The sequence below is a fragment of the Nannospalax galili genome, unplaced genomic scaffold (genome assembly GCF_000622305.1).
Source record: "Nannospalax galili isolate Female #2095 unplaced genomic scaffold, S.galili_v1.0 scaffold500, whole genome shotgun sequence".
Classification (NCBI taxonomy): domain Eukaryota; kingdom Metazoa; phylum Chordata; class Mammalia; order Rodentia; family Spalacidae; genus Nannospalax; species Nannospalax galili.
In genome coordinates, this window is record NW_008347292.1 from 1976030 (window position 1) to 2002501 (window position 26472).

General features: G+C 42.4%; 1 protein-coding gene across 3 annotated transcripts in view; it reads left to right on the forward strand.

Moving 5' to 3' along the window:
* The window catches only part of Tdp1 (tyrosyl-DNA phosphodiesterase 1), a 107240-nt gene that overhangs the window by 72906 nt on the left and 7862 nt on the right, over positions 1–26472 (forward strand). The window contains exons 14-15 of one of the 3 annotated variants that reach the window (XM_008843804.3): positions 2193–2295; positions 15036–15144. In XM_008843804.3, the coding sequence (XP_008842026.1) occupies positions 2193–2295; positions 15036–15144 (212 nt within the window). Of the gene's footprint in view, positions 1–2192; positions 2320–15035; positions 15145–26472 lie in introns of all 3 variants that reach the window. The other 2 variants (XM_017800806.2, XM_017800807.2) reach the window with 2 other exon arrangements.

Genomic DNA, 26472 nt, shown 5'->3' on the forward strand with positions numbered 1-26472 from the left:
TCTGAGAATATTTGGTTTTTTACCCAAGCCTTATCTACATAGCACATGGTAATTAAAAATACCAGACTGGTGGAACTAACCTTCTTGGGTGTTTAACAGACATACTTTGAGATCTATAATAATTTGTTCAGAGGGACATAAAGGACACTTTTTGCTCCTTGCCCTCCTAGGTCAACTAGTTCCAGGGGACTATGAGCATCTCTCAAAATATCCTATAATGGTGGTGGGTCACCTGTTCTCTTGATCAAGGAGATAGAGGAGACCCCAACAGATGGACTTGAACCAGTGTCCAGTCTATAAACAGGAGGGTCAACACAGAGGAATCATTTCCTCCATGCTTCCAGGCGAAGCCAACCGTGGTCAAGCAGGACATTTGACTTATCTTCGCATAGGTGGAACTGGTAAAAGAAAGGAGCCAGGGGCTCCTCCCAAGCCCATGTGACCCCTGAGGAACAGATCCTCAAACAACCTTAAGAGTAAAAATAAATCCGTTTATCTGGGCCAACTGTATGGCTTTAAACACCCAAAAGGAAAGTATAACCAAAGATCAAAGGGGCCAATATAATTTCATAAGAGTCCATATGTATAGCTAAAGGCAGGCAGAGCTCTGTGAGTTAGACCAGTGAGGCCAGTGTGGTCTACATAGTGAGTTCCAAGCCAGTTTGGGCTACAGGAAGACCCTGCCTCAAAAAGACCAATATGTATAGCTAAAGGCTACATAACAAACAACAATGCCAGATAGGAGATACCTTCTTTTGAGTTGTTGGCCAGGGTGGCCCAAGGGACTCCCAGATAGTAACGCAGCATAGAACTGGGAACATGAATAGCAGACCCCAATCTTATCCCAAGGAATATTGACAACTGATTGCTGCTAGATGAGGAACAGCTGACCCTCCTAAAACAAAGACCTCTAGATAGGCTGACTAGATTCACCAGATGGACAAGTAGTGGAGAATGGCTGGGGGTGCCAACAACACAGCAGACCTTAGCAGGGATATCAGAGTATAAGGGCTCTAATGGGGGCAGGGAGGCTATGGGAGGGTGCCATCTGGGAAGTGGGTGTATAGTTGAATAAGATGGTTTGGGATGTTCTGTGTGATACACACACACAAAATCAACAATTTTTTAAAATGTATTATATTTGAGGAGGAAGCATGGAAATTTACATCTGTTAATTAGTGGAAGTGATAAACATTACCATCGAAATCTACCCAGTGACTTTATAGACATACACAGGCACGAAGGATCCAAGTGCAACTGATTATAACTAGTAATAGTCAGATACAACATCTCTGTGTAGGGGCAAAAACAGTTTCTGCAAGGAACAATGTATTCTAAAATGAAATGGAGATCTTTTTTAAAGCTTAAAAACTCATTCAGTTTTGTCTTACAGGGCTTATACTGAGTTCAATATTGTATAACTGTATTAATTAGCACTAGGACTTTTTTTTGACATCTCTCCCCAAGCCCTCCTTTCCCAGCCTGAAGCCACTGCTGCGTCTTCTCCACTTCTCTGAAGTCAGCTTTTTAGCACCCACATCAATGTGACAGTCATGTGCATCTTGGCACTTCCTTTGGTCTGTTCCGGGTCTCCTTCCTCCTGCTGTGCTGAGATTTATTATTAGCTGTATCCACAACTCTTTATTCATATTAAACCTGATCCTAAATGAACCATTTCTCTCTGGATACAAGTACCAGGCTGGTGGCTGCTTTCCCCAAAGTGAAAGTAGAAATTAGTATTAACTTGTTCCTCCCTCAAAAAGGCAGAAAAAAAGACTATATGAAATTTAAGGTTCACTATATATGACAATATTAACAGTTTTTCCTTAAATGCTGTTTCTATGTACAACAAAACTAGAAACCTGGGCTACAACCAGGGTTATGAAAAGGGGGATGGAGTGTAGGACAGGAAAATTTATTTCTAAGGAAAGATAATCATTTTAATAGCTGTCCTGGGGGGAATTGCAGATGAGGGTGAAACTATCCCAAAATAGCAATTAGATAAATCCTGAGAATTACAGCACAACAGGGTTTAAATTCCCTATTCAAAAATGCCAGTTTTCCTGGGAACTGAATCAACATGATTGCAGCTATGGGTTATTTTTTTGACTGATGCTCTCACAGCTATGCGTGTCTGACCCTCACAGAGATGCCACACTGAGTCAGCCCCTTCTATGTCCTTGTCTCCACAGTGCAAATCTGTCCAAGGCTGCCTGGGGAGCATTGGAGAAGAACGGCACCCAGCTGATGGTCCGCTCCTACGAGCTCGGGGTCCTGTTCCTCCCTTCGGCATTTGTGAGTTCACACTTCACCTGCCCGGTGGGTCACCAGTGAGATGAGCTGATGTTCTCTTCCTCTAGTCATATATGGGAACAAGGTTGTCAAGTAGCAGGGTCAGGATTCTAACCCAGAACCTGTATTCTTAGCAGGTTCATTCTGCATCTGTCTATGCAGATGAACTTGGTATAAATTCATGCAGGTGCAGTAAGAAACCTGTCTGGAGGTTGGAAGGTGAAGTCAATTACAATATTCAAATAAATACTGTGAAACCTGATGTAAAGACCTATCATAAGGTGGGAAATGGCAAGTTACCGAAGAAGTGGCCCAGCCAAGCATACGATGTTTTAGGAAGGTGGGCTTGGAAGATGACATTGGGAAACAAGAAAGTATAGTTAGGGGAGTTGAGGATGGGAAGGGTTTAGAATAACAGGGAGAGGGTGGAAAGGGCATCATACCTGGAACAGTATGGGCAGGGCAGTAGCAAGACCAGGAAGCGAAGAGGAGTTTAGGGGTTAACAGAGGACATGTGCAACAGTGAGCGCCCAGAGTACACCATGTTGGAAGCCGTCCCAATATGTCCAGTGCATCATCTCATCTTCAGCTTTGAAATGGCCAACAGTTTCCATGGCCAGATGAACTGTCTGCCTTGCGTGTGGAGACCAGGAGGTCTAGGCTGTATGTTTCACTACACACTAGACTCCTCTTCCAGAAACACACAGATGCTGGGAGACTTCCCCTCGCCTCCTCATGCCCTCAGATACACTCTCCATCACAGAATACTCAGAATTGCCCACACAGGGATATGACTAAGGCCTTTTCCCTTATTTTCCTTTTTCGCCACTCGCTATAGCTGAATTTATGATAATCACATACATATCCATTGTGAACTGCTTTGAGTGGACCAGAAGAGTTAGCTAAGGTGATTCTTGGTCATAGACTAAACACAACCCACAAGTAGTTTTGGGATTCGTAGTCTCACAGCATGCTGGAGCATGTACCTCAGCCCACCTCAGTAACTCTCACTGTCCCTCTCTCTGAACCTCGCTCTGGAGAATAGCTTTTTCTTGTCTTTCTCTCTCCTCCCCTAACCCATCTTGATCCTCCCTTTTCCACCTCCGAGGATTTCACTGCCTAACTGTAACTGGCCCCTTTTAGGCTGATGTCATGAGATTCAGCTCACTTTGTTCCTCTCTTACTGAGTTAAACAGATCCACATGCTGCTTACAGCTAAAGATTTCTGTGTCCACAGCCTTGAAAGGTAGATGGCTCTGCTGTTTAAGGACAAGGGCATGATATCCCTGTTGGCTCCACAGGTGGAGTGGGGTCCAGCCCTGAGAACTCAGTTTTCCCTGCTCCCCCATGACCTTTTACCTCTATTGTACTTCTGGGAAATGGCAAATTCATGACTCTAGGATAAGTGTTCGATGATTTGCTATGGTTATAGGGACTGGCTTTAATCTAGATGAGATCTGTCTCCCAGTCATAGCTCAGATAATGGAGTACATTTCATGTCATTCTTTGGCTTTTGTGTCAGCATCTGTAAAATCAGTTCTGAGCTGGTAGGGAAATGGTAATAGGAGAAGATTACTTTGTCACCCATGTCCTAGGCCCAATTCACCACAGATATTCTTTCCCTGTATATTAGAAAAGGGTCATAGAGAAAAATGGTATAAATAATTTAAAATTCCCAAATTGAGTATTTTAAGAACAAGGAAAGGCCTCACATGTAGTATATCTGAGGTAAAATGGAGATTTCATTATTTATGGAGACCATCTGACAAACATAAAAAATTGATTCCACCTGTGGTATGCTAACAGATTCAGGAGCCCCAACCATAGTGAGCCTGTAGTTCACATACTGACCTATAGTTAGGTTTGAGATGAAATTAGCTTTCTAAATCTTTAACAGATTTATTAGAAGTATTACAGGACTGACCAAAGAAAGATTAACAAAATACCTATAGCCATTTATAAGTGTTCTGGGTTGTTTGTCTTGCTGATGTTTTTTGTTTTTGTCTTTTATACTGTCTGGAAAGCTGAAAAATGAGAGATAAGAAGTGAGAGGGAAAGAGTAAAATAGGGAAAGGGAGAGAAGCAGTTACTAGAACTTGGAGAACATGCCAGTCATGTAGCTGAAAAGTGTCTGAACCAGGCACGATAGCACATGCCTTTAATCCCAGCACTCAGGAGGCAGGAGGATCTCTGAGTTCAAGGTCAGCCTGGTCTATGTAGTAAGTTCCAGGCTTTCATACATAGACTTTTCTAATTCATTGTTTCTACTTTTCTTACATGTATCAAATAAAAGTTACAGTTTTTGAAAAAAGAAAAACGTACTAAGGAGACATCTCCAGCCATTTGTTGGCGTGTCTCTAGATAAAGCAGAGGATAGCACTGAACAGCGGCTTCCTATGTAAGGCTGGTAAGGATTCGAAAGGCCACAGCCCTCTCCCAGCATCTGTTTGGTTGAGTTATCTGTGTCCTTCAGTGAGTCATAAATGGCTGGGGCACTGTGCTGAAGTTAGGCATCATGAGGAATACCCAGAAGTGTATGACCCTGCCCTCTCAGGGAGCCCATGGTAACAAAGTCAAATTGACACCCTGTACATGGACAGTAAGAGACTTGCCCCAGGTGTGAGCTGGGTGCCAACCATGAGGGTGGCATCCAGCGAGAGAGCTGAAACTAAGGGCCATGATATTCTTTTGGTTGCATTTTACGAAAACAAAGTTAATCCACAAAAGAGGGGAATTCAAAATGATGCTGGAGAAATCATGGAATCAAAGGAATTACTGATCATTTAGACTCGGGTGGGGAGGGGCCAACCAGCTCTGGGACTGGACAGCAGCCCTCTTTGCTGCTGCCAGTGAACTCCACTTGGGGCCACTTACTCTATATGTCTCCTGGCTTCTCAGGCTTATGTCTGCCTTCCACACCCCTGGGCTCTCCCAGTATGTCTCCCAATAGTGTGCTGTCTCCTGAGAAGGGAGAGGTGTTGTAAGCTGAAAGCCACCCCAGAGATGGACTCCCAGGGGCTTCACCAGAAAGTGAGTTGACATGTATCTTGTTGGTCTGTGGGAAGCAGTATTCAGTGTTTTAATATAGGAGGAGACTTTGTCTATATCAGAGCCTCTGTGTGGCTTACTGTTATGGGAAGCTTCTAGAAAAGCAAACAGACCTTTGCTTGGCCTCCACAGAGGTCTCTGCTATCTGGTGGTAGTTTTGAGGGAACCCAGAAGTCATAGATGCTCTGGAATTGTCACCCATCTTTGAAGGAGAGGTGTGCCTCAGAACTTCTCAATTCCACCTTCAAAGTGCATTCTAAGCTTGGAGCAGAACATTCAACAGCTCCAGACCAACTTCACCAGTGCCAGTTCAGCTCCACAAGCCTCCCAGGCCACCTCTGTGGTGGGCCCTGCAGATAGAATGAAGAACACACTGGGGTCTTCATTCTCAGGAATCTCATGAATAAGTTGAGGAAACACACAAACTTCACAATGTATGGTAAGAGGCATTTCAGGAAATTCAGAGTTCAGGGGCAGCAGCATGGGGTCTGCTAGGGGAGCTGGACCTCTGTGAGGAAGCAGCCTTTCATTTGGTCCTTGCGAGGCAAGTGCCTGCGCAACCCAATATCAGGCTAGGAGTCTTGCAGAAAGTCGTAACTGCATGATACATTTAAGAAAAAGAAAGTTCTGTGTGCCTCGACTGAGGTGGGAAAGGGGCATAGTCAGAAGAGGCTGGACTCCTGATCTGAGCATCACAGGGCAGGACTCACGCACTGGACTGTGTCCCACCTGGGTAGTGGAACGCCATCTATGTCACAAGCTAATTTCCAGAGTTTTTGTATCTTATAAAATGTAACTCCTGAATTATAGATTGTTACTTATATTATTCAGAAGGTACTTGAGGATATGTGACCTTTGTAAATGTCATCAGAATCGCCATAATCATTTAAAGCACACTAGCCAGGCAACCTGATTGCTAGTAAATTACTGTTAACATTCACCACACTTCCTTGCTTCCTTCCTAGAATGGGAAGTACCCGTGCAACTTTCCCCCGGGTATCTATATTTAAGCACCAGATCTTGTCATTCCTAACTACTTAGTGCTGCTTGATGTTGTCATCTCTGGCCATCCCTGCAGCCACTGTGCCCTGGGCACGCCAGCTGTTCTGCATCAGCCTCTGCCTCCTTTCCCTGGGCCTCCCAGCCACCCTTCCTGAGGCTGCCTGCATTCTGCTCTTCATCTGGCTGCCAGGTATTCCTTATTGACTGTGAGTCTGCTCATGCTGCCTACCTGCTTCAGATCTATAATACAGAACCAGGATCCTCAGTGGGCCTCCTTGTCCTTTGTGCTGTGGCTCCTGATTGCTCAAGTCACACCGCTCACCTCTGGTCCCTGGCACTTGTACGCCTTGTGGAGAACCCACAGTTCTCACTAGGCCTTTTGGTCTAGCCAGCCCTAATCCACATTAGAACAGCACCTTCACACCCCACCTCCCTCTGCTGCACCTGCCCCCTCTAGGCTCCCGTCTTGCCACCTGGGCTCCTCCCATATCCCACTGTGTTGGGATCACTGATGTGTGCACTTCCCTGGCCAGACTGTGAGCAACTTTCCTGCTAGGCACATGGCACGCTCTGGGCAAATGGCCATTAGTTGATGCTGCTTCCTTTAAGTTTCTAGAGTTTGCAGTATCCTACACTGAGCAACTACAACAGAAGAAACGTGCATAGCAGTGTCTGTGGAGACTGTGAGCTTAGTCAGTAATGTTGTGCATGGTGGTACTTCAGTATGATCACAAACTGTGTTGTAAGCTATTTGAACTATGGATGAGCTCACCTGAAGCAGTCTTGTTGAAGTTACACACACACTTGTGAGATGATTGCAGTGCAAATGCCAATCCCTGTATATTCATTTTAATTAAAGATTTCTGTGTTGAGCCTAACCTTATAGTGTTCACTGACAAGAACACAGTTTGTCATGAAATGAAGCCAGGGGTTACTTCTTTCTTAGCTTCCCCTGCTTGTTACTAGTAAGATGTACCTCAATGCATTTAGTTCCATGGTTGCCAGAGACTTAGCTCATCCAGAGTCCTGCAGTCAGCCTGCTGCCAAACACCATCCAGGTCCAGTTTCCCCACATCTGTCCTCTTTGCACATTGTGGGCAGAATTCTGTATCCACACCACTGATATTTCTGAGTTATAAGCACCCAGAGGTGCCACTTCTGTCCTTTACCAGTGAGCCATCACAGTCTTTGTGTTCTGAACACTGACTTGAGACCAACATTGCACAGAATGGCACCACTTCAAACAGGCAGAGGCAGTGCCCAATACGTCTCCACTTTCCCACGGCTGTGACAAGTACCTGTCTTTTAGTCAATAACAGTCCATGTGACATAATATTCTTAGAAGCCTAAAAACTGTAGTGGATGGAGAGCCAGCATGCCCTGTTCACAATAAAGATGTCACTGGAAACTCTTCTGATTGATCTAGAAACTAGTAAATACTTGACAACTGAAAAATGATTTGTTTCTGTGTCTCCACTAGTTTTTGGTAAATGAACCTGTCTTCTTAGGATCAACCTGACTTGCAAGTAGAAAGCATCAGTGGTTCTCTTTGATTGGAGCACTTTGAAGAGGCTCAGAGATTAATGGCTACAAACTTCTGACTTTGTGTGCCCAGCATTTAGAGGTGCTCAGTATGCAAGAGGTGCCCAATAACAGCTTTTTAATTTAAATCAAACTTTCTTCTTTTTGAAACTTAATATTAGCTTATCAGTTTTATAATATTTACTTTGGATATATTTAGCTTTTAAATTAAAATAACATATTCAGATTTGAAAAATTGCACACCAAAGAAAGACCTAGTAATTGCAAAGATTGGTAGCTATATTCCTAAGGTTATCTGTATCAATGTCATGGTTGACTTTGGTTGTCAACCTGACATATCTGAGAAGAGGGAACCTCAACTGAGGAATTATCTCCATTGGACTGACTTTTAGACAATGTCTGTGAGGCATTTTCTTGATTGTTGAGTGATGTGGGAAGGCCCAGACCATTGTGGGCAGTGTCACTCTTGGGCAGATGGTTCTGGGTTGCATAGGATAGCAGATTGAGGAGGCTGGAGAGATGATTCAGTGGTTAAGAGTATTGACTGCTCTTGTAGAGGACTCAGGTTCGATTCCAAGCACTCATATGGTGGCTGACAGCCATCTGTGACTCTGGTTCTAGAGGATCCGACAACCTCTTCTGGCCTCTGTGGTTATTGCACAACACGGGTGGGTGCACTTACACATATGCAGGCAATACACTTATAAAATAAAAAAATAAAAACAAATTTTATAAAAAAGAAAGCAGATTGAGCACAGGACAGAGGCGCAAGCCAGTAAGCAGCATTCCTCTGTGGTCTCAGCTTCAGCTCCTGTCTCCAGGTTCCTGTCTGAGTTCCTGCCCTGACTTCCCTTAATGATGAACTATGACCAGAATGTGTAAGCCAAAAACAACCTTTCATCCCCAAGTTGGTTTTGGTCAGAGTATTTTATCAACAGCAACAGGTAGTAACTAGGACAATCGGGGATTGTCTTTAAACTTCATTCTGTTCAGCTTGTGCTTTGTCAGGCCCTGGACTTGAGCCTGCCTCAGCATTGTGGCTGGAACTCACTCTACTCTGCATACGTGTGCACAGCCATCTGAGAGAACTGTAGCCCAGTACTGTGTCTTCCTAAACGAGGATAGTTTTAGTGTTCCGGTACCTGACCAGGGCAGAAAGCCATCCCAGCACCTGTTGAGCCTCAGGTTCATTGCTCCTCAGGCAACAGGCTTCTCCTTTGCCGTGGTCAGGATAAAACCGTTTGAATCAAATCTTCAGAAAGCCAAGTTTCTACTTTCTCCTTTCTGGTTTTTTTTTTTTTTTTTTTTTCTTTTAATTTTTTTTAAAATTTATTTTCTTTTTTATGCGTATGATTGTGTTGCCTGCATGTGTATAAGTGTACCCATGTTGTTCAGTGCCCATGGAGATCAGAAGAGGGAGTTAAATTCCCCTGAAACAGGAGTTATGGGCAGTTGTTAGCCACCATGTAGGTGCTAGGAATCAAGCCCAGATCCTCTGCAAGAGCAGCCAGTGCTCTTACCTGCTGAGCCATCTGTCCAGCCCTCCTTTCTCTGTTTTGGTTAAATTACTTTTTGCTGCTGTTCTCAAAGATGGCACATATCAAAGGCATACGATCTTTTCTAAGATTGATCTATCTATATATATATATATATATATATATATATGGAGAAAGAGAGAAAAAGAGCAAGCTGATATATGTATATATCAGGCTACAGTCTCTTTCTGTCTCCACACACTACCTCTGCCTGCCTTCCTCAGCCCAACCATTGCTTGGGCTCCCACAGTGTCTCAGGATTCCACAGCTGAACAATAGGGCATTTCTCTGAAACCTCTTAAATTTCTCCACTCAGATATCTCCCACTGAAATAACGTGGAAAGAGACAGACTATGGGAGAACACACTAGAGAGAGTCCCCAAAACCAAGAGGGGGAACTCTCCAGGCCACCAAATTAGACTCAGAAACCTGAGAGCTACCAGAGCCAAAGTGGCAGGTAGAGAAAGGACCTGAAGTGAGACAGAGCAGAGCAGGGTCCTGCCTTGCCAGGCTGGACGAGGCATGGCCCAATATTTTACTCATGTAGGCCTGGTCTCAGTTGTCCAATGGGGACCACATGGTAATAAATTCATAGTCACATGAGAATTAAGAGTTTAAATCTGCCAAGGGAACAAAACAATGCCTGGTCCTTCCCCAGTGCTCGGCAAAGACTGTGCCGGTGGTGGGAGCAGCGTGAACTACAAAGTTGAAAGCAGAGGCCAGTCCTCTAGGATCGCCATCTTGATGTCCTCCCCCGAGCCAACTCACACTCCTTCAGCTGCCAAGCCCTTACCCTCCAGAGCCCTGTTGGTATGCCCTCCTCTGTGAACTTTCCCTCAGCCCCTGCTGCAAACACCTGTAGGGGGCAGAGGGGACAGGCCACCACCTCTCTGTGATTTCCCCATCTGATGAAATCCTCTTGCGCCTGGTTCCTGGCAAGGTCCTCTACTGTTGTAGTTTTACCCAGGGAAACTGCCTTGTGTAGGGTTTGCTTGTGCAGCTAACAAGATAAACCACATCTGTGACTTGGAACTGAGCAGGCTGCTTTGTGATTGAGCCAAGCTGAGGAGGGGAGAAGCCAGCAATTTGTCATGTATGATTCATGTCCACCCTCTCACCTGGTGTTTGATAAATGCATTGTCTTAACTGTCTTCTAAGTATCTGTGCCTGGGAGGGTGCTTTCCTCTGTTTTGTAAAATGCCAAGAAATACCACTGTGATATATAAATAATGATAATTAGGAAACAGCCTCAAATAATTTGACATGCAGATTGAAGGGAAAAGTGGTACTTTTTTTTTTTAATACCCTAGAATTTAGATCAGAAATGGCATTTAAGAAAAAAGCATATTGGTTCCTGTCAAACATGGATGGTTCAAACATTCTTACATCTGAGGTCAGACATCACAAAAGGGAAGCCTGGCTGGGAACATGTGGGGCATCAGATCTCAAACCATAAAGAATCTCCCATGGCCATGAGGCAGTTAAAGATAACAATGAATCTAAGAGCTAAGGAAGAGGGCTTTTTTTTTAACCTGAAACTCCATCCATAGAAATGTTTAAGAATCATGAAGTTGGCGTGTGTCCTAACCTCTGGCCTCTTTCATACCAGGGTTTTCAGAGTTTGGCTCTTCTTCACACAGCCTGCCCTATCATTGACTCATAGTTGCATAGTTCATAGTTCATGACTCATAGTTCTCTGTCTTAGCTACTGGTGGTGAGCGTGAGGCCATTTGTTGCTTTGTAGAAGGAACACAGAACCAGGAATTAGCAGGACAGGGTGGCTATGGGCAACTACTCAACCCCCAGGTTTGTTTCCTCCTCTGTAAACCAGGAATAGCTGTGTCACAGAGCACCCTACACACACTCACACTTAGACTCATTGATTTCCTGTGCTGGGTGGGCATAGTAAAGAGCTTGTGTGTTCTCTTGAGCTCTGTGAATTTGGTGCTATTGTTACATTATCTTCATGTACTAGATGAGGACCCAGAAGGGTTAGGTAACTTGCCTAAAGCCATACAGCAAGTAAGTGGTCTACACAAGTGAGAGACAATGAAGTTTCCCCAGCTCCAGAATGTGTCAAAGGTGAGATGTGAGGAAGGACAAGGTAGTGGCATGAAGTGACATTCCCAGCAGGCCCTGTTGTCTTCAGCTCACCAGGCCCTAACCCTCTGGGGGTTCTTGGTCTTCCAGATCCCCTCCTCTGCCTTGGGGAGGATTTTCATCTTCTTTCAGCCTCTTTCAAATCTGTCTTATTTCCACTGACACCACTGCCATCCAGAACCAGCTCCACTGTATCTAAACTTTTGAGACACTAACACTTAGGTTTATGTACCCCATTACCATGTCCTCCCTGTTTATGTTGTGGTTACTCTCCTGACTGTAGCAGTCCCCAGTCCAGATCATTGCCCATGCTGTTCGAGCCCTTACAATGAGGCATCTCTTTTAAAGCCTTCTACTGCTTCTCACTGTCTGTTGAAAACTCCTAACCAGATCCCTGAGGTACTTTGGGTGTAAGTAATGAGCAGTCATCTCAAACAAGCAAGCATGGAAGATGAGCCCCTTGCTTCAGGCAGGGCTTGAAATCAGGAGCTCAGGCAATCTTCTGAGTTTTCACATCTCCAGATGATGGACATGAAGGCTACCAGCAGAAAGACATTGTCTCCCCCCAACACCTCCAGGCTGACTCAGGCCTGAGTCACTAACTGCCAGATAATGTACCTGACTTGATAGACACAAAGCACAGATTTCCCTCCTTCTCATTCGGAAGTCTTCAGCCTAACACCCCAACCCCACACATCAGTGCACTCAGCACCCCCAAATGTGCCTCCTCTAAGTTTTTCCAAACTGTTCTTGAATATATTGCTCACCCCACTGATGCCCCCTCCATTGCTCTGCTGTATCAAAATTATACCAGCTTTTTAAAGCCCAGCTAAAACACTATTTTCTACAAAGCCTTTCCTTCCCCTGCCACAGAAATGAGTCATTCTTCCTTCTTTGTCTAGCATTTGTGCCAGGCCTGTGTCACACACCGCCCTTCACTGTGCTCATCAGCATCTTCAATGCTGTAACCTCACAGCTGACTGTAGGTCTGCATCATTTTTGTTTTCCTGCAGTACTGGGGATTGGACCCAAGACATTGTGCATGGTAGGCAAGTGCTCTACTACTGAACTGCATCTCCAGCCCTCTTCTATAGGTCCTGATGTGCACAAGGCACTCTCCCATGTGCTGTTTCACCTGTTCTTACGCAGAAGCTAATAAAACAAACAGAGCAAGTACTTAAATCTCTGCAGCTCAGTGTTTCTTTTGGGGGGGATTTGAGGGAGGGTCTCCCTGTAGCCCCAGCTGGCCTAGAACTTGCTATGTAGACAAGGCTGGCCCAGTCTCACAGAGATCCACCTACCTCTGCCTCCCAAGTGCTGGGATTAAAGGTGTGACCCACCACCCCTAGCTCAGTGTTTCTTATATACCTGCTCTACAGCAGGACTTAGGCTAGGTACCAACATTAAAAACAATATGGCCGGGCGTGGTGGCACACATTTTTAGTCCCAGCACTCAGGAGGCAAAGGCAGGGGACTCTCTGTGCATTCCAGTCCAGCCTGGTCTACATAGTAAGTTACTGGGCAGCCAAGGCTACATAGTAAGACCCTCCAAAAAAAAAAAAATTACTCTGATGACTGACTGCCCCACTTTAACAAGGAAATTGAGACCCTAACAAATAAGTAGTCACCTGTCCCACTGACCAACTTTCTTAGTTCCCAGAATATTCCAGGACTCCGCCACTCTGGGCCATTATAGACACTGTTCCCCCACCTGCAATTATTCTTTCAGTCCTCGCTCCAAGCTTATCTTTCAGAGTATAAAGTCAGTGTCGCCTTTTTGAGGGGGGCATCTGCTGACCATCCGTACCCCCTAAGTCTAAAACGGGCCTGCTATTCTCCTATAGTGGTCCAGGGCTATTTTTCACAGCACTTACCACAAATGGCAATCATATATTATGCATCTATTATACATATATAATTATACATAATTATGCATATATTATACATTTATGCAAATAAATGTATTTGTTTAATGCTTCCACACACACATTGTGCATTCCGTAAGGACAGGGATGGTGTCTGTATTGACTCATCTACATCCAGGGCTTTGTACCATGCCCAACCCAGAAGAGAAGCTTTGTTAGCCTTAGGTGTGTGCCAGTAGGAACTCCAAGGCAGGGGCTCCAGTCCAACAGAAGCAAGCTTCACCGTGTTGTACAAAAGTTCCCAAGTTCCTCAAGGACAAAGAATTGTTGGCCTCTGTAGGGTCTTGGGCTACCCAACAGGGAAAAGGAACTTCCAAGGAGAGGGGTAAGGGGAGGCTGTGGAGCAGAGCTTATTGTATGTTCACATATGTTCTGGACCACATGTCCATGTTCATGTTCTGATGGGGTTTTGACCTTATAGTGAGGGGAGACTGGGCAGCTGACATCATGGGTTCAGAGTGGTGCTGCTTTTACTGTGCAGCTCTTGTCATCATTCCCATTTCAGTTGAATGGGGTCGTGGTCAGCACTTTCCCTTTTAGCCATTTATTATGCAAATAAGCCCACACTGCAAGGGCTTAGGATACAGATATTACAAAATTATAAGAGATAGGTGCAGTGACCATAGGCCGTTGGAGCTCCTTCATTTCTTCAGCTTGAGAAATAGTTTGGATGGATGGATGCTTACATCAGCCATTCACATGGCTTAGTGAATGACAAAGCCAAGGCTAGAACTCAAGAGTGTCTGAAACCAAGTCAGTGTGACTGCCCTGCCATATCCTCCACTGTACCTGAGACCAGCCTCCCTTACCAAGGTGATTAAGGGCTCTAACCCTGTTCTTTTGCTATGTCCTAAGACATTAGCCTTGTTTGGTATGTGTTATGACATGGAGGATAGGTCTTTGTGTGGGTGGACAGAAGGACTAAGGACAGTGGGACAGACTAATAAGCAGGGTGCTGGCATGCTTTGAGGGGTCCTGAGGGGAGGTCCTAATGTGTTAAACACCTGTACTCTGCTGGCCTGTGAGAAGAGAGGCAGTGTGCATAGCAGCCCAGGTAGCGACCCTCCCCAACACTTAATTCAGAATTAAGATTTATACTCTGTTCTAAAGTTCTTGGAATAAACCTTACATTTTGGTAGGTCTTGAAGAATTTTCACTTTTGTTGTCCTATCTCATTATATGAAAGCTTTCAATATACATGAAAGCAACTTTTTACTCTAGAACAGGCAGCCTATTACTCAAGCAATATTGAAAGTATTGTGGGGTACTTTTATCCAGAGAGTTCTGCAAACCCCCTGCCAACTGTACATAGTGCTTGGTAGAAACAGGCTCTTATACCCAGGTTCCTTCTGCATCTCTTTGTCCTTTGTTAAACTCTGCGGGCTTTTAACTTCATTCCTAAATGTAAGCCTTTCTTAGTTTTGGGAGAGAAAATGATTTTAGGGGATTGTAAAACATATTTGCCTAACCAACATAAAAAATAACTCGTAAATTACTTGAATTCTTTTATGGGTGACATAGTTACTTCTTGGGATCCTGTGGAGTTTTAGAAAGCAAGATTCAATCGTAGACTCCCTCTGTGTGTCTACAGGGCCTGGACAGCTTCAAAGTGAAGCAAAAGTTCTTCTCTGGCAGCCATGAGCCAACAGCCTCCTTTCCTGTGCCTTATGACCTGCCCCCAGAGCTCTACGGGAGTAAAGGTGAGACACAGACAACAGGAACCCTGGGTCAGTGTGCCATGCTGGAAATAGGCAGCCTGGGAGAAGCCACTGGTCTCCCCCTGGGAGCCTGCTTCATGGAACCCACTGGAAGCTCAGGCTTGCAGAGGGCCCTTACATCCTTGTCTGGGGCCACTAGAGACATGGTTCTCAAACTGTTTGCTCTTAGAGCCCTTTTGCATTCAGTTATTGAGAATCAAACAATTAATTTATGTGAGTTTTCTATCTGTCGCTATTGGACTTTGTTTCTGTTTTTTTTTATTTTTATAAATACTTATATTTATTTGGTATTTATATCTGTTTGGTATGGAACTAAGAAATGTTTAAATATATATTGATGATACTAGTTTTAAAATAATAAGTAGCTGTACCATGTTTTATGGGCAGTTTCAAAGCTAAAAGATGAATTATCAAAGGAGGTAGTGTCATTTAATGTTTTTGCAAACCTTTTGATTGTGCAGTTTGAAAGCTGACTGCTGGCCTCTCCCAGCTGCTGTCATTCGGTCTCTCATGACCTCACCTCATGGAGTCTCTGTACACTTGTATAAAAGTGAAAACAACCTGAAATGGTGTCGTGTCACCATGAAATAATTTTGATTCACAGACATGCTCCTAAGGGAGGTCACCAGGCCACACTTTAGAGCTGCTGCAGTAGACTCTGGTTTCCTAGAGGCAGTGACCAAGTAAACTTCACAATTGAAAGCCTATAGGAATGTCTGCAGCAGGGTAAGATGTTCTCCAAGCCAGGCCAGCCAGCTTAGGTGCATTGCCCACCACATCACCGAGTGACCAGCCTCACAGGTTGCCAGGCTGCTTTTATCACCCCAAAAATGCCTGTCTTTGAGAGTGGGCCCAGGGTCACACAGAATGAGAGGTACAATCAGGGCACACTTCTGTTTTTTGTTGCTTTTTTTTTGAGACAGGGTCTCCCTGTAGCCCTAGCTGGCCTGGAACTTTGTAGACCAGGCTGGACTCAATTTTACAGGAGATCTTCCAGCCTCTGCCTCCTGAGTGCTGGTATTAAAGGCATGTGCCACTGTAGCTGGCATAGTCTCCTTGGAAGGTGGACACCTACCTGCAGAGCCAGAATATGAAAATGTGCTGAATCTGAACAGAGGATCTTTTCTGTCTGGAAGGTTTTAATGGCATCACTCCATAAATACTCCTAAGTCATCAGTTCCTCGATGGAGTCAGTTTGACTTTCAACAGTGCTGGCTGGGTTCTGGCAACTCCCCACCCTCATTCATCCTTTGGGGCTTTCTCGGCGAAACGCCCCCCCAAGCCCATTTCTTAAGACTGTGTTGCATTTAGGGACAGAACTCTCCTGCCTCCTGCTGCCCACAGGTGACATGGTGCCACTCCAGCTCTTGATACAGTTCCAAGGCACTGTCTTCTGGTGAGCTTTCTAAGCTTGTTGTATGTTTGTGCATATTCCTTTTCTACGAGCAAAATAACATATATTTTTATCAGAATTTCATGGAATATTACCATCTTATCCTCCACCAAAATAAAAATTTAAAAGGGAAAACGCTGCTTTAAAACAACAGCTTATTTATGTGCCACCCAGCCACTTGCTAAGTGGCTGTGGCAGTGTTTCTTTTTAGGCCTGTGTCTCTTTGCTGAATGGGGAAAATATGAGTGCCTCTCCATAGGCTGTTGAGATTAACTGAGACGATATTAAGTACTAGCATGGTACCTAGCTCAGAGCCAGCAGTCAATAAACATTTCCTGGTTTTATCTTGACTGTCCTTATCACAGTGACTAGTTTAGTCCCTGGCCACACTAGACAGTGAGTTAGTGTGACCCCTCCTATTTCCTCTCTGAGAAGTGGCTTTTGAGTCCTTGGCTGTTATAGATCAGCCCCTTCTGCCTCTGGCTTGTGCCACACTTTCACTTTCTCTCTCTCTCTCTCTCTCTCTCTCTCTCTCTCTCTCTCTGTTCTTCATGTTCCTTTTCTTTTAACCCAAGTCTTTGAGAAGTGGGAGCTGGTGTGATTGCTTTGGGCTTTCCCTCCTGGGGCTTTGCCCTCCTTAGCCTTGGCTGGACTCCAGCCTCTTCACTCCTTGTAGTCCTCATTTCCAAAGGGTAGGAAAGCAGAAGTGGGGGAGATCAGAGTGTGAATGTCCTGAGGTTCCTTCCCCTCTAGTAGGAAAAGCATTCCCATAACGCAAAACTTTACCACTGGGTAGACAGTCCCTCAGACTGTAGAGTTAAATCTTTTGTTTGACCAGCAAGCAGAATGCTTTACAGTGTTTTGATGAGTTTTTTGTTTCTTAGGCATTTTCTTTGAAAGATACGTACAAAAGAAACTGAAGTGTTGTGTTTCATCGGGACTATTTTATCTTCTACACTCCTTTAGTAGCATGTAGAATAATGCCAGTAATCCAGATATCACACTTCAAATACAGCCTACATTCCAGAGAGCCATATAGCCCACAGAAGTGTTTTACCAAGGCAAAGAAAAATGAGCGGTGAAGGCCATCTTGAAAGCACTTCATTTTAAGAAGTGATTTTTGAATCATGGCAACTCAGCAACTCATACAAGGTCTCGCTCCAAAGTTTTTAAAATCAGAAGACTACACAAAAAGCTTAGCAACGGAATGTACCACTAAGAAAAGGTACAGCCAGATATTATCTTGTAACCATGAAAATGATTAAATTAAGTGACAAAAAACTAAGGCTCAGCTCCTGGGATGCCTTGCTTTGAGCAGAAGTTGTTTCGCTCCACAGATGCATAGTACTGAGAGCCTGTTGTGCAAGCACAGTGCTTGGACTCTAGGGTGAGCCCTACTGTGTGCAAGCACAGTGCTTGGAGTCCGTGGGTGAGTCCAGTTGTGTACAAGCACAGTGCTTGGAGTCCATGGGTGAGTCCAGTTGTGTATAAGCACAGTGCTTGGAGTCTGTGGGTGAGCCAGGCAGTCCTTGCCCTCATCAGGTTAGGTCATTCTTTTGAAAAGATGTGCTTTGCCAAATTCATTTTAATATAGAAATGGTATTTATAAAATTATTCCTCGTTCCCATGCTAGGGGCAGAACCCAAGGCGAACACATGCTAGGCAGGAACTCCGCCACTGAGCCATACACACCCAGCCCCATAGGATTTTTAAACATTTTTCATCCAAGTATGGATTTTATGTGAGCATATTCTCCCCCTTTCCACCCTCTCGCTCCCCCTCCCATTAGTCCCCTCTGTCCCCAGACAGTTTCATGTCACGTGCATAAATGTGCATATCTTTCTGAGACTGGCTCGATTCTCTTATCTGATAATCTTGGCTGCATCCATTTTCCTGCAAACAGCGTAACTTCATTCTCCCTTATGGCTGAAAAAAATTCCTATATATATATATATATAAATACACAGCATTCTCTTTGTCCGCTCACCTGCTGTTAGACACCTAGGTTGGGTCCATGACTTACCTATTGTGAACAGCTCTGTAATACACATTGATATGCAAATTTCTGTGTGATATGTTGACTTAGAGTCCTTTGGGTAAATCACATGATTAGTACAGCTGGGTCATAGGATTGATATGTTTTTGGTTTTTTGAGAAACTTCTGTACTGACTTCCATAGTGGATGGACTAGTTTACATTCTCACCATCAGTGTAAAAATAACAAATATCATGGAGAATGTAGACAAAGGGGAACCCATGGGCTCTTAGAGAGGAAAATCAGCTTCTTAAGTAACCCTAGTTCTATGTTTCTTCTTTGCTGTATGACCACATGTTAGAAGAGAAAACAAAACAGATAAATGTTAAAAAAAAAAAGTGGATATTCTTTGTATCACATATTATTAAAAGAGTAAAGCAGGGTAAAGTTAAAGGAAAGTCTCTTATTTTGACATAGTAAGTGTGAAAACCTGGAGATGTGACTTGGTGGTAGAGCATATGCATGAAACTCTCTCTGGGGTTGAATCCTCAACACTAGGAGAAAAAGAAAAGGAAAAAAAAAACACAGTGATAAGAATAAGCATATATCTAGGTTGGAGAGATGGTTCAATGGTTAAGAGCACTGGCTGCTCTTGCAGAGAACCTGGGTTCAAATCCCAGCACCCATATGGCAGCTCACAACATCTATAACTCCAGTCCCAGGTGATCCACTGCCCTCTTCTGACTCCACGGGCATTGGAAGACACAGATATACTCACATACATGCTGGCAATATACTCATACACATAAAATGGAAATAATAAAATATTTTTAAAAAGAACAAGCATTTGTTATATCTAAGAAGGTAAAGCATGCGAAGCTTCAGAGATATTAGCTACATTCTTTTAACTAGATTTTCTTTTCAATATTTTCAAAATATATATAGTATTTTTCTTTCAAATTTTTGACATAATTGCACATGAACAGAAAAATGTAAGAAGCGTTCAAAGACTCCCCACAGGTCCTTCACCAAAGTCCACCAAGTCAGTATTTTAGCACATTTGCACTCTTTATCCAATGTTTTTCTGATCCAGTTGAAAGTTGAAGATAAAATATCTTTTCCCCCTAGTAGTTTAGTATAGATAGCACAAAAATAGAAAGCATTTTCTTGCATAACCACAGTATGATTATCAGGATCAGCATTTCACATTGAGGCGATGCTATTCTGTGCAGAGTATGTTCAATCTTCAGTTTTTCCTGTAGCATCCTTTACAGCGAAAGAGAAAGCCCAGATGACATGTTGCCTTCATTTATCATGTCTCTAGTCTCCGTGAATCAAGAGCAGTTCCACAGTTGTATGCTTCATGATATTTATAGATGGCGAGTTCCATGAACCTACCCAGAAAACAAAGGGTGTACAAAGATAACCCAGCTTTAGAGAGAGCAGACTCTTTACAGTGCAAAGGCTAGTTAACTTTGTAAGCCTTGAGGAACATCCTGCCTGGGTTTGCCCACTGGTTCTTCGTAATGAGCTCCAGGCTATGCACTTTTGCCAAGAGTACCACCAAAGCATATTTTATTCATCTTAGTGCCCTACATCAGGAGGCATGGTACATGGTAGTACTGACTGCTCCAGTTACTGATGTTGTTAGCTTTGGCTGATTACATTGATGTCTGCCAAGCTATATATAACCTTTTATAGATCTGACATGTTTTATTTATACTTTTAAGTGGCTGGAGCCGGGCTAATAAGCTGAAAGTGTAAAAGTGTAACCGCTCCGTAGAAGAGGTCCTGACAACCTGATTACCACCTGAGATACCATGATTCAGATTTGGCACATAAGTAGTCATGTAATCCTCTAGCCTATTTCAGAACTATTGATCCTAAATGCTGTGATCATTGTTGGTTCACTTAAAACAGTTCCTTGCATTCAAATAATAGCAGAATAAACCTCTCTAGACTCATCAGAACTATCGCTAAATTGTTAAGTCCAGACAAAGTACTTTTCTGAGAGAGACAGAAAGTTGATTTAGTTTTCCTTTCTAAATAAATATCCTCACAAAAAAGTAGTTATTTAAAAATTGTTTTATTTTTAAAAATATATTTTTAGAAAATCTTTAGAAATGAGGGGGTTTTAGCTGGGTGTGGTAGCACATGTCTTTAATCCCAGTTCAAGGGCAGCCTGGTCTGCATAGTGAGTTCCAGTCCAGCTGGGGCTACAGGGAGACCCTGTCTCAAAAAGACATAAAAAAAAAAGAAAGAAATGAGGGGGTTTTGTTTTGTTGTTTTAGTGAGGTAGCCAGAAGCATTTTTTAGGATTTAAGACAAGAGTCTCACTTTGTATCCCGGACTGATGTTGAATTTGCTCTGTAGCCCAGGTTGGCCTCAAACTCACAGGGATCTACCTGTCTCTGCCTTCAAAGGCATGTGCCACTGCACCCAACTTTTAAGAATGACCTTGGGGTTTTTTTTTTTTTTCTTTTGATGGGTGGTGACTGATACTTTTATATAAGGATTTGGTGTTAAGATCCACAATTGAGAGAGAACATACATCGCGTATTTTTCTGAGTTTATGTTACTTCATTTGTATAACAGTTTCTAGTTCCATCCATTTACCTGCAAATTTCATCTTTCTGTACTACTGAGTAGAACTCCATTGTGTAAATGTACCTACCACATTTTCATTATCTATTCATCAGTGGAAAGACATTTAGGTTGTTTCCATTTCTTAAATAAATGTGATTATGTTATACATCATTTTTTTTCAATGAATTTTTTTTTAGAAGAAGCATTTCATTACAACAGCATTGACATATTCAATAACAACTTTCTGAGCTAAGATGCATCTTTTTCAAAATTGGCTGTAAATTTTTAGGTTTACAGTTGAATTATTACAGTTATACAATATTGTACTCAGTATAAACCCTATAAGACATAAAATTAAATGAGGTTTTAACCTTTCAAAAAGATCTCCATTTCATTATTAAAATACACAGTTTCATACAGAAAAATTCATTTCAATGCAATTGACATTAAGATGTTTGCACATGCGTTTCTAATCTCTATATATCTGATTATTTCTAGTAACAGTCAGTTACTTTCTGAGCTCCTGGCATCTGAGCATGGATATAAAGTCATCAGGTAGATTTCAGTGGTAATGTTTTTCACATCTACTAATTATTATTTTTTAATCATTTTTTTAATTTTTAATAACTACATTTCACTATAGATTTAACATATTCAGTAACACACTCCAGAGCAAGAGTACATCTCTTTCACGAATGGGTGCAAGTTTCTAGGATCACAGTTAAGTTAATACAGTTATACAATATTGAACTCAGTATAAGCCCTGTAAGACAAAAAATTGAACGAGTTTTTTAACCTTTAAAAAAGATCTCCATTTGATTTTAGAATATATTGTTCCTTGCAGAAAGACTCATTGTTTTTGCTACTAACACTCAGATGTTGGCACATGCATCTCTAATCTGCATGCTTCTGATTATTACTAGTAATAATCGGTTGCACTTGGATCCTTGGCGCCTGTGTATGTCTGCGAAGTCATCGGGTAGATTTCAATGGTATTGTTTATCACCTCTACTAATTAGCATGACGTAAATTTCCATGCTTCCCCCTCAAATATACATTTTTAAAAATTTGTTTATATTTTGTGTGTGTGTATATCACGCAGAACATCCCAACCATCTTATTAAACTATACACCCACTTCCCACATAATGCCCTCCCATAGCTTCCCTCCCCCGACTAGAGTCCTTAGACTCTGATATCCCTGCTACTGTCTGCTGTGTTGTCAGCACCCCAGCCAATCCCCACTACTTGCCCTTCTGGTGAATGTAGTCAACCTATCTAGAGGTCTTTGTTTTAGGTGGGTCAACTGTTCCTCATCTAGCAGCAATCAGTTGTCAATACTCCTTTAGATAAGATTAGGGTCTGCTGTTCATTTTCCCACTTCTATGCTGGGTTACTATCCGGGAATCCCTTCAGTCACCCTGGCCAACAACTCAAAAGAAGGTATCTCCTATCGGGCATTGTTGCTTGTTATGTAGCCTTTAGCTATGCATATGGACTCTTAAGAAATTATATTGAAATTATATTGGCCCCTTTAATCTTTGGTTATACTTTCCTTTTGGATGTTTCAGGCCATACAGTTGGCCCAGATAAACCCATTTATTTTTACTCTTAAGGTTGTTTGAAGGTTCCTCAGGGGTCACATGGGCTTGGTGGGAGCCCCTGGCTCCTTTCTTTTACCAGTTCCACCTATGTGAAGATAAGTCAAAGGTCCTGCTCGACCATGGTTCGCTTCAATTGGAAGCATGGAGGAAGTGATTCCTCTGTGTTGACCCTCCTCTTTGTAGACTGGACACTGGTTCAAGTCCATCTGGTGGGGTCTCCTCGGCCTCCTTGATCAAGAGGACTGGTGACATTTTGAGGACATTTTGAGAGATTACAGAACATTTTTGAGATGCTCATAGGCCCCTGAAACTAGTCAACCTAGGAGGGCAAGGAGCAAAAACTGTACTTTATGTCCCTCTGACCAAATTAATATAGGCCTCCAAGTATGTCTGTTAAACATTCAAGAAGGACATTTTGAGAGATGCTCATAGGCCCCTGGAACTAGTCAACCTAGGAGGGCAAGGAGCAAAAACTGTACTTTATGTCCCTCTGACCAAATTAGTATAGGCCTCAAAGTATGTCTGTTAAACATTCAAGAAGGTTAGTTCCACCAGTCTTGTACTTTTAATTACTGTGTGTCATGTAGATAAATCTTGGGCAAAGACTAATTGTTCTCAGATAAACCTTACCTCGACATACTATTTCTTGATCTGCTATGTATAATTTGTCACTGATTGTAGGAGTAATAGGTTCCCTCTGGTTTTCAAAACTAGCTAGGCATTATTTATCTCTCGAATTGTCTCACCCCTCCACCATAGTTTTCCCACTTAAGATGCCCCCATTTCCCCCCTTTCTCCCTTAATAATACCCTTCTCCTATGGTCCTACCTCTCTTGAGCTCCTTCTTTCCCTTTATCCCCTAGGTTCCTTGTATACCCTTCCCTCCCCCCTCCCTTAAACTAACCCAATTTTTATCCATATCTTCCTTATTAAGGCCGGTTTCCTGTTCTTCTCCTTCAGGTTCTTTCTTTTCCTTTACCTCCCTGTTTCCTTTCCATTATCTTGGTTCCTGTAGTTATGTCTGGATACATATTCACTTATCTGGGTTTGGTTCTAGGATCCACATATGAGAGAGAACATACATTGATTTTTTTCCTGAGTCTGTGTTACTTCAATTAGTGTAACAGTTTATAGTTCCATCCATTTACCTGCATATTTCATGATTTCATCTTTCTTTACTGCTGAGTAAAACTCCATTGTATAAATGAACCACATTTTCATTATCCACTCATCAACTGAGGGACACTTAGGTTGTTTCCCTCTCTTAGCTAATGTGAAAAGAGCAGCACAAACATGGATGTACAAGTATCTCCGCAATAAGATGAGTCCTTTGTGTACATGCTAAGAGTGATATAACTGGGTCAAATGGTAGGTTCATTTTTACTTTTTAAAGACTTCTCCACACTGCTTTCCATAGGGGTTAAACAAGCTTGCAGTCCCACCAACAGTGATGAGCATTCCCCTTTCTCCACATCCTCTCCAACATTTAGTATCATTTGTTCTCTTGATCTCAGCCAATCTGACTGGGGTAATATGAAATCTTAAAGTGGTTTTAATTTGCATTTCCCTAATTAGTAATGGTGTTGAACACCTTTTAAGATGCTTCTTAGCACATGTTTACTTTTGAGAACTCTCAGTTCAGCTTCTTAACCCATCTTTTAATTGGGTTGCTTCTTGTCTTGATTCTCTGTTTTTTTGAGTTTGTTATATATTCTGGATATTAAACCTCTGTCTGATGTGTCACTGGTAAAGATTTTCTCCCATTCTGTGGGTTTTCTGATCTCTTCCCTGGTTGTCTCCATTGATGTACAGAAGCTTTTTAGTTTAATGAGGTCCCATTTGTTAATTCTTGCCCTTGTTTCCTGAGCAATTGATGTCCGGTTTAGAAAATCCTTTCCTACACCTATATCGTGTAAGTTACTGCCAATATTTTCTTCTAATAATTTCAGACTTCCCAGTTTCACATTGAGGTCTTTGATCCATTTGGAGTTGACTTTTGTACAAGGTGAAAGATAGGGGTTTAGTTTCAGTCTTCTATAGGTGGAGATCCAGTTTTGCCAGCACCATTTGCTGAACATGCTGTCCTTCCTCCAGTGAATATTCTTGGCCCCTTTGTCAAATATCTGGTGGCTGAAATCATATTTATTCATATTTGGGTTTTCAATTTTGTTCTATGGGTCTATTTTTGTGTCAGTATCATGTTTTTATGACTATAGCTCCATAATACAGCTTAAAATCTGGTATAGCAATCCCCCTCCCCGGCATTGCTCTTAGTGCTTGAGGGTTGTTTTGGCTATCTGAGGTCTTTTGTGCTTCCATATGAATCTTAGATGACTTTTTCCAATTCTGTGAAAAATTTCATGGGGATTTTGACTGGCATTGCATTGAATCTATAAATGACTTTTGGTAGGATGGTCATTATCACAATATTAATTCTTCCAATCCATGAGCATGGGAGGTCCTTCCGTCTTCTGATGTCTTCCTCAATCTCTTTCTTTAAGGATTTAAAATTTTCATTGTAGAGCTCTTTAGTGTCTTTGGTCAGGTTTATTCTGAGATATTTTGTTTCTTTTGCAGCTATTGTGAAGGGGAGTGTTTCCATGTCCTCTTTCTCTGATTGCTTGTTATTAGTATATAGAAAGGTGCCAGACTTTTGTAGGTTAATTTTGTAACCTGCCACTTTACTGAACGTGTTAATTTCTAAGATTTTTCTGGTGGAATTTTTGGTCGTCTCTTAAATATTAAGAACTAATATAAAATGAAGAAAATCTCAACAGTTTGAATTATTTGACCTCTTCTTTTCCATTTAGTACTCCTTTAATTTCCTTCTCTTGTGTTATTGCAAGAGTTTTAAGCGCTATATTGAAAAGGAGTGGAAATAGTAGACAGCCTTGTCGTGCTCCTGATTTCAGTGGGAATGCTTCAAGTTTTTATCTATTTAGAATGATGTTGGCTGTGGGTTTGTTATATATGGCTTTAATTATGTTGAGGTATGTTCCCTCCAGTCCAATTCCCTCTAGGACTTTGAACATAAATGCATGTTGAGGTTTGTCAAAGGCCTTCTCTGCATCTATGGAGATGACCATGTGCTTCTTGTCTGAACCCATTTATATGATTTATGATGTTTATTAACTTACGTATATTGAACCATCCCTGCATGTCTAGGATAAAGCTGACTTAATCATGGTGGATGATCTTTTTGATATGTGTCTGTATGCGGTTTGCAAGTATCTTGTTGAGCATTTTTGCATCTATGTTCATTAAAGATATGGGTCTATAGTTTTCTTTCTTTGGTTGTTTCTTTACCTGGCTTTGGTATTAGAGTGATGCTGGCCTCACAGAAGGAATTTGGAAGATGTCCCTCCATTTCTATCTTTTTGAATAAATTAAGTAGTATTGGATGTAGATCTTCTTTAAATGTCTGGTAGAATTCTGCTGTAAATCCATCTGGTCCTGGGCTTTTTTTAGCCCAGAGGTTTTGTTCTACTGTTTCGATTTCCTTATGTGTTATGGGTCTTTTTAAGCTGTTGATCTCTTCTTGGCTTAGTTTCTGTGATTCCCATATTTTTAAGTACCTGTCCATTTCTTTTAGGTTTTCAAATTTAGTAGCATATAGGTTTTTAGCATTCCTTTATAATGTTCTGGATCTTTTTGGTGTCTGTTGTGGTGTTTCCCCTTTCATCTCTGATTTTGTTGATTTGGAGATGTTCTTTCTTTCTTTCTTTTGGTTAACTGTGATAGGGGTCTGTTAAT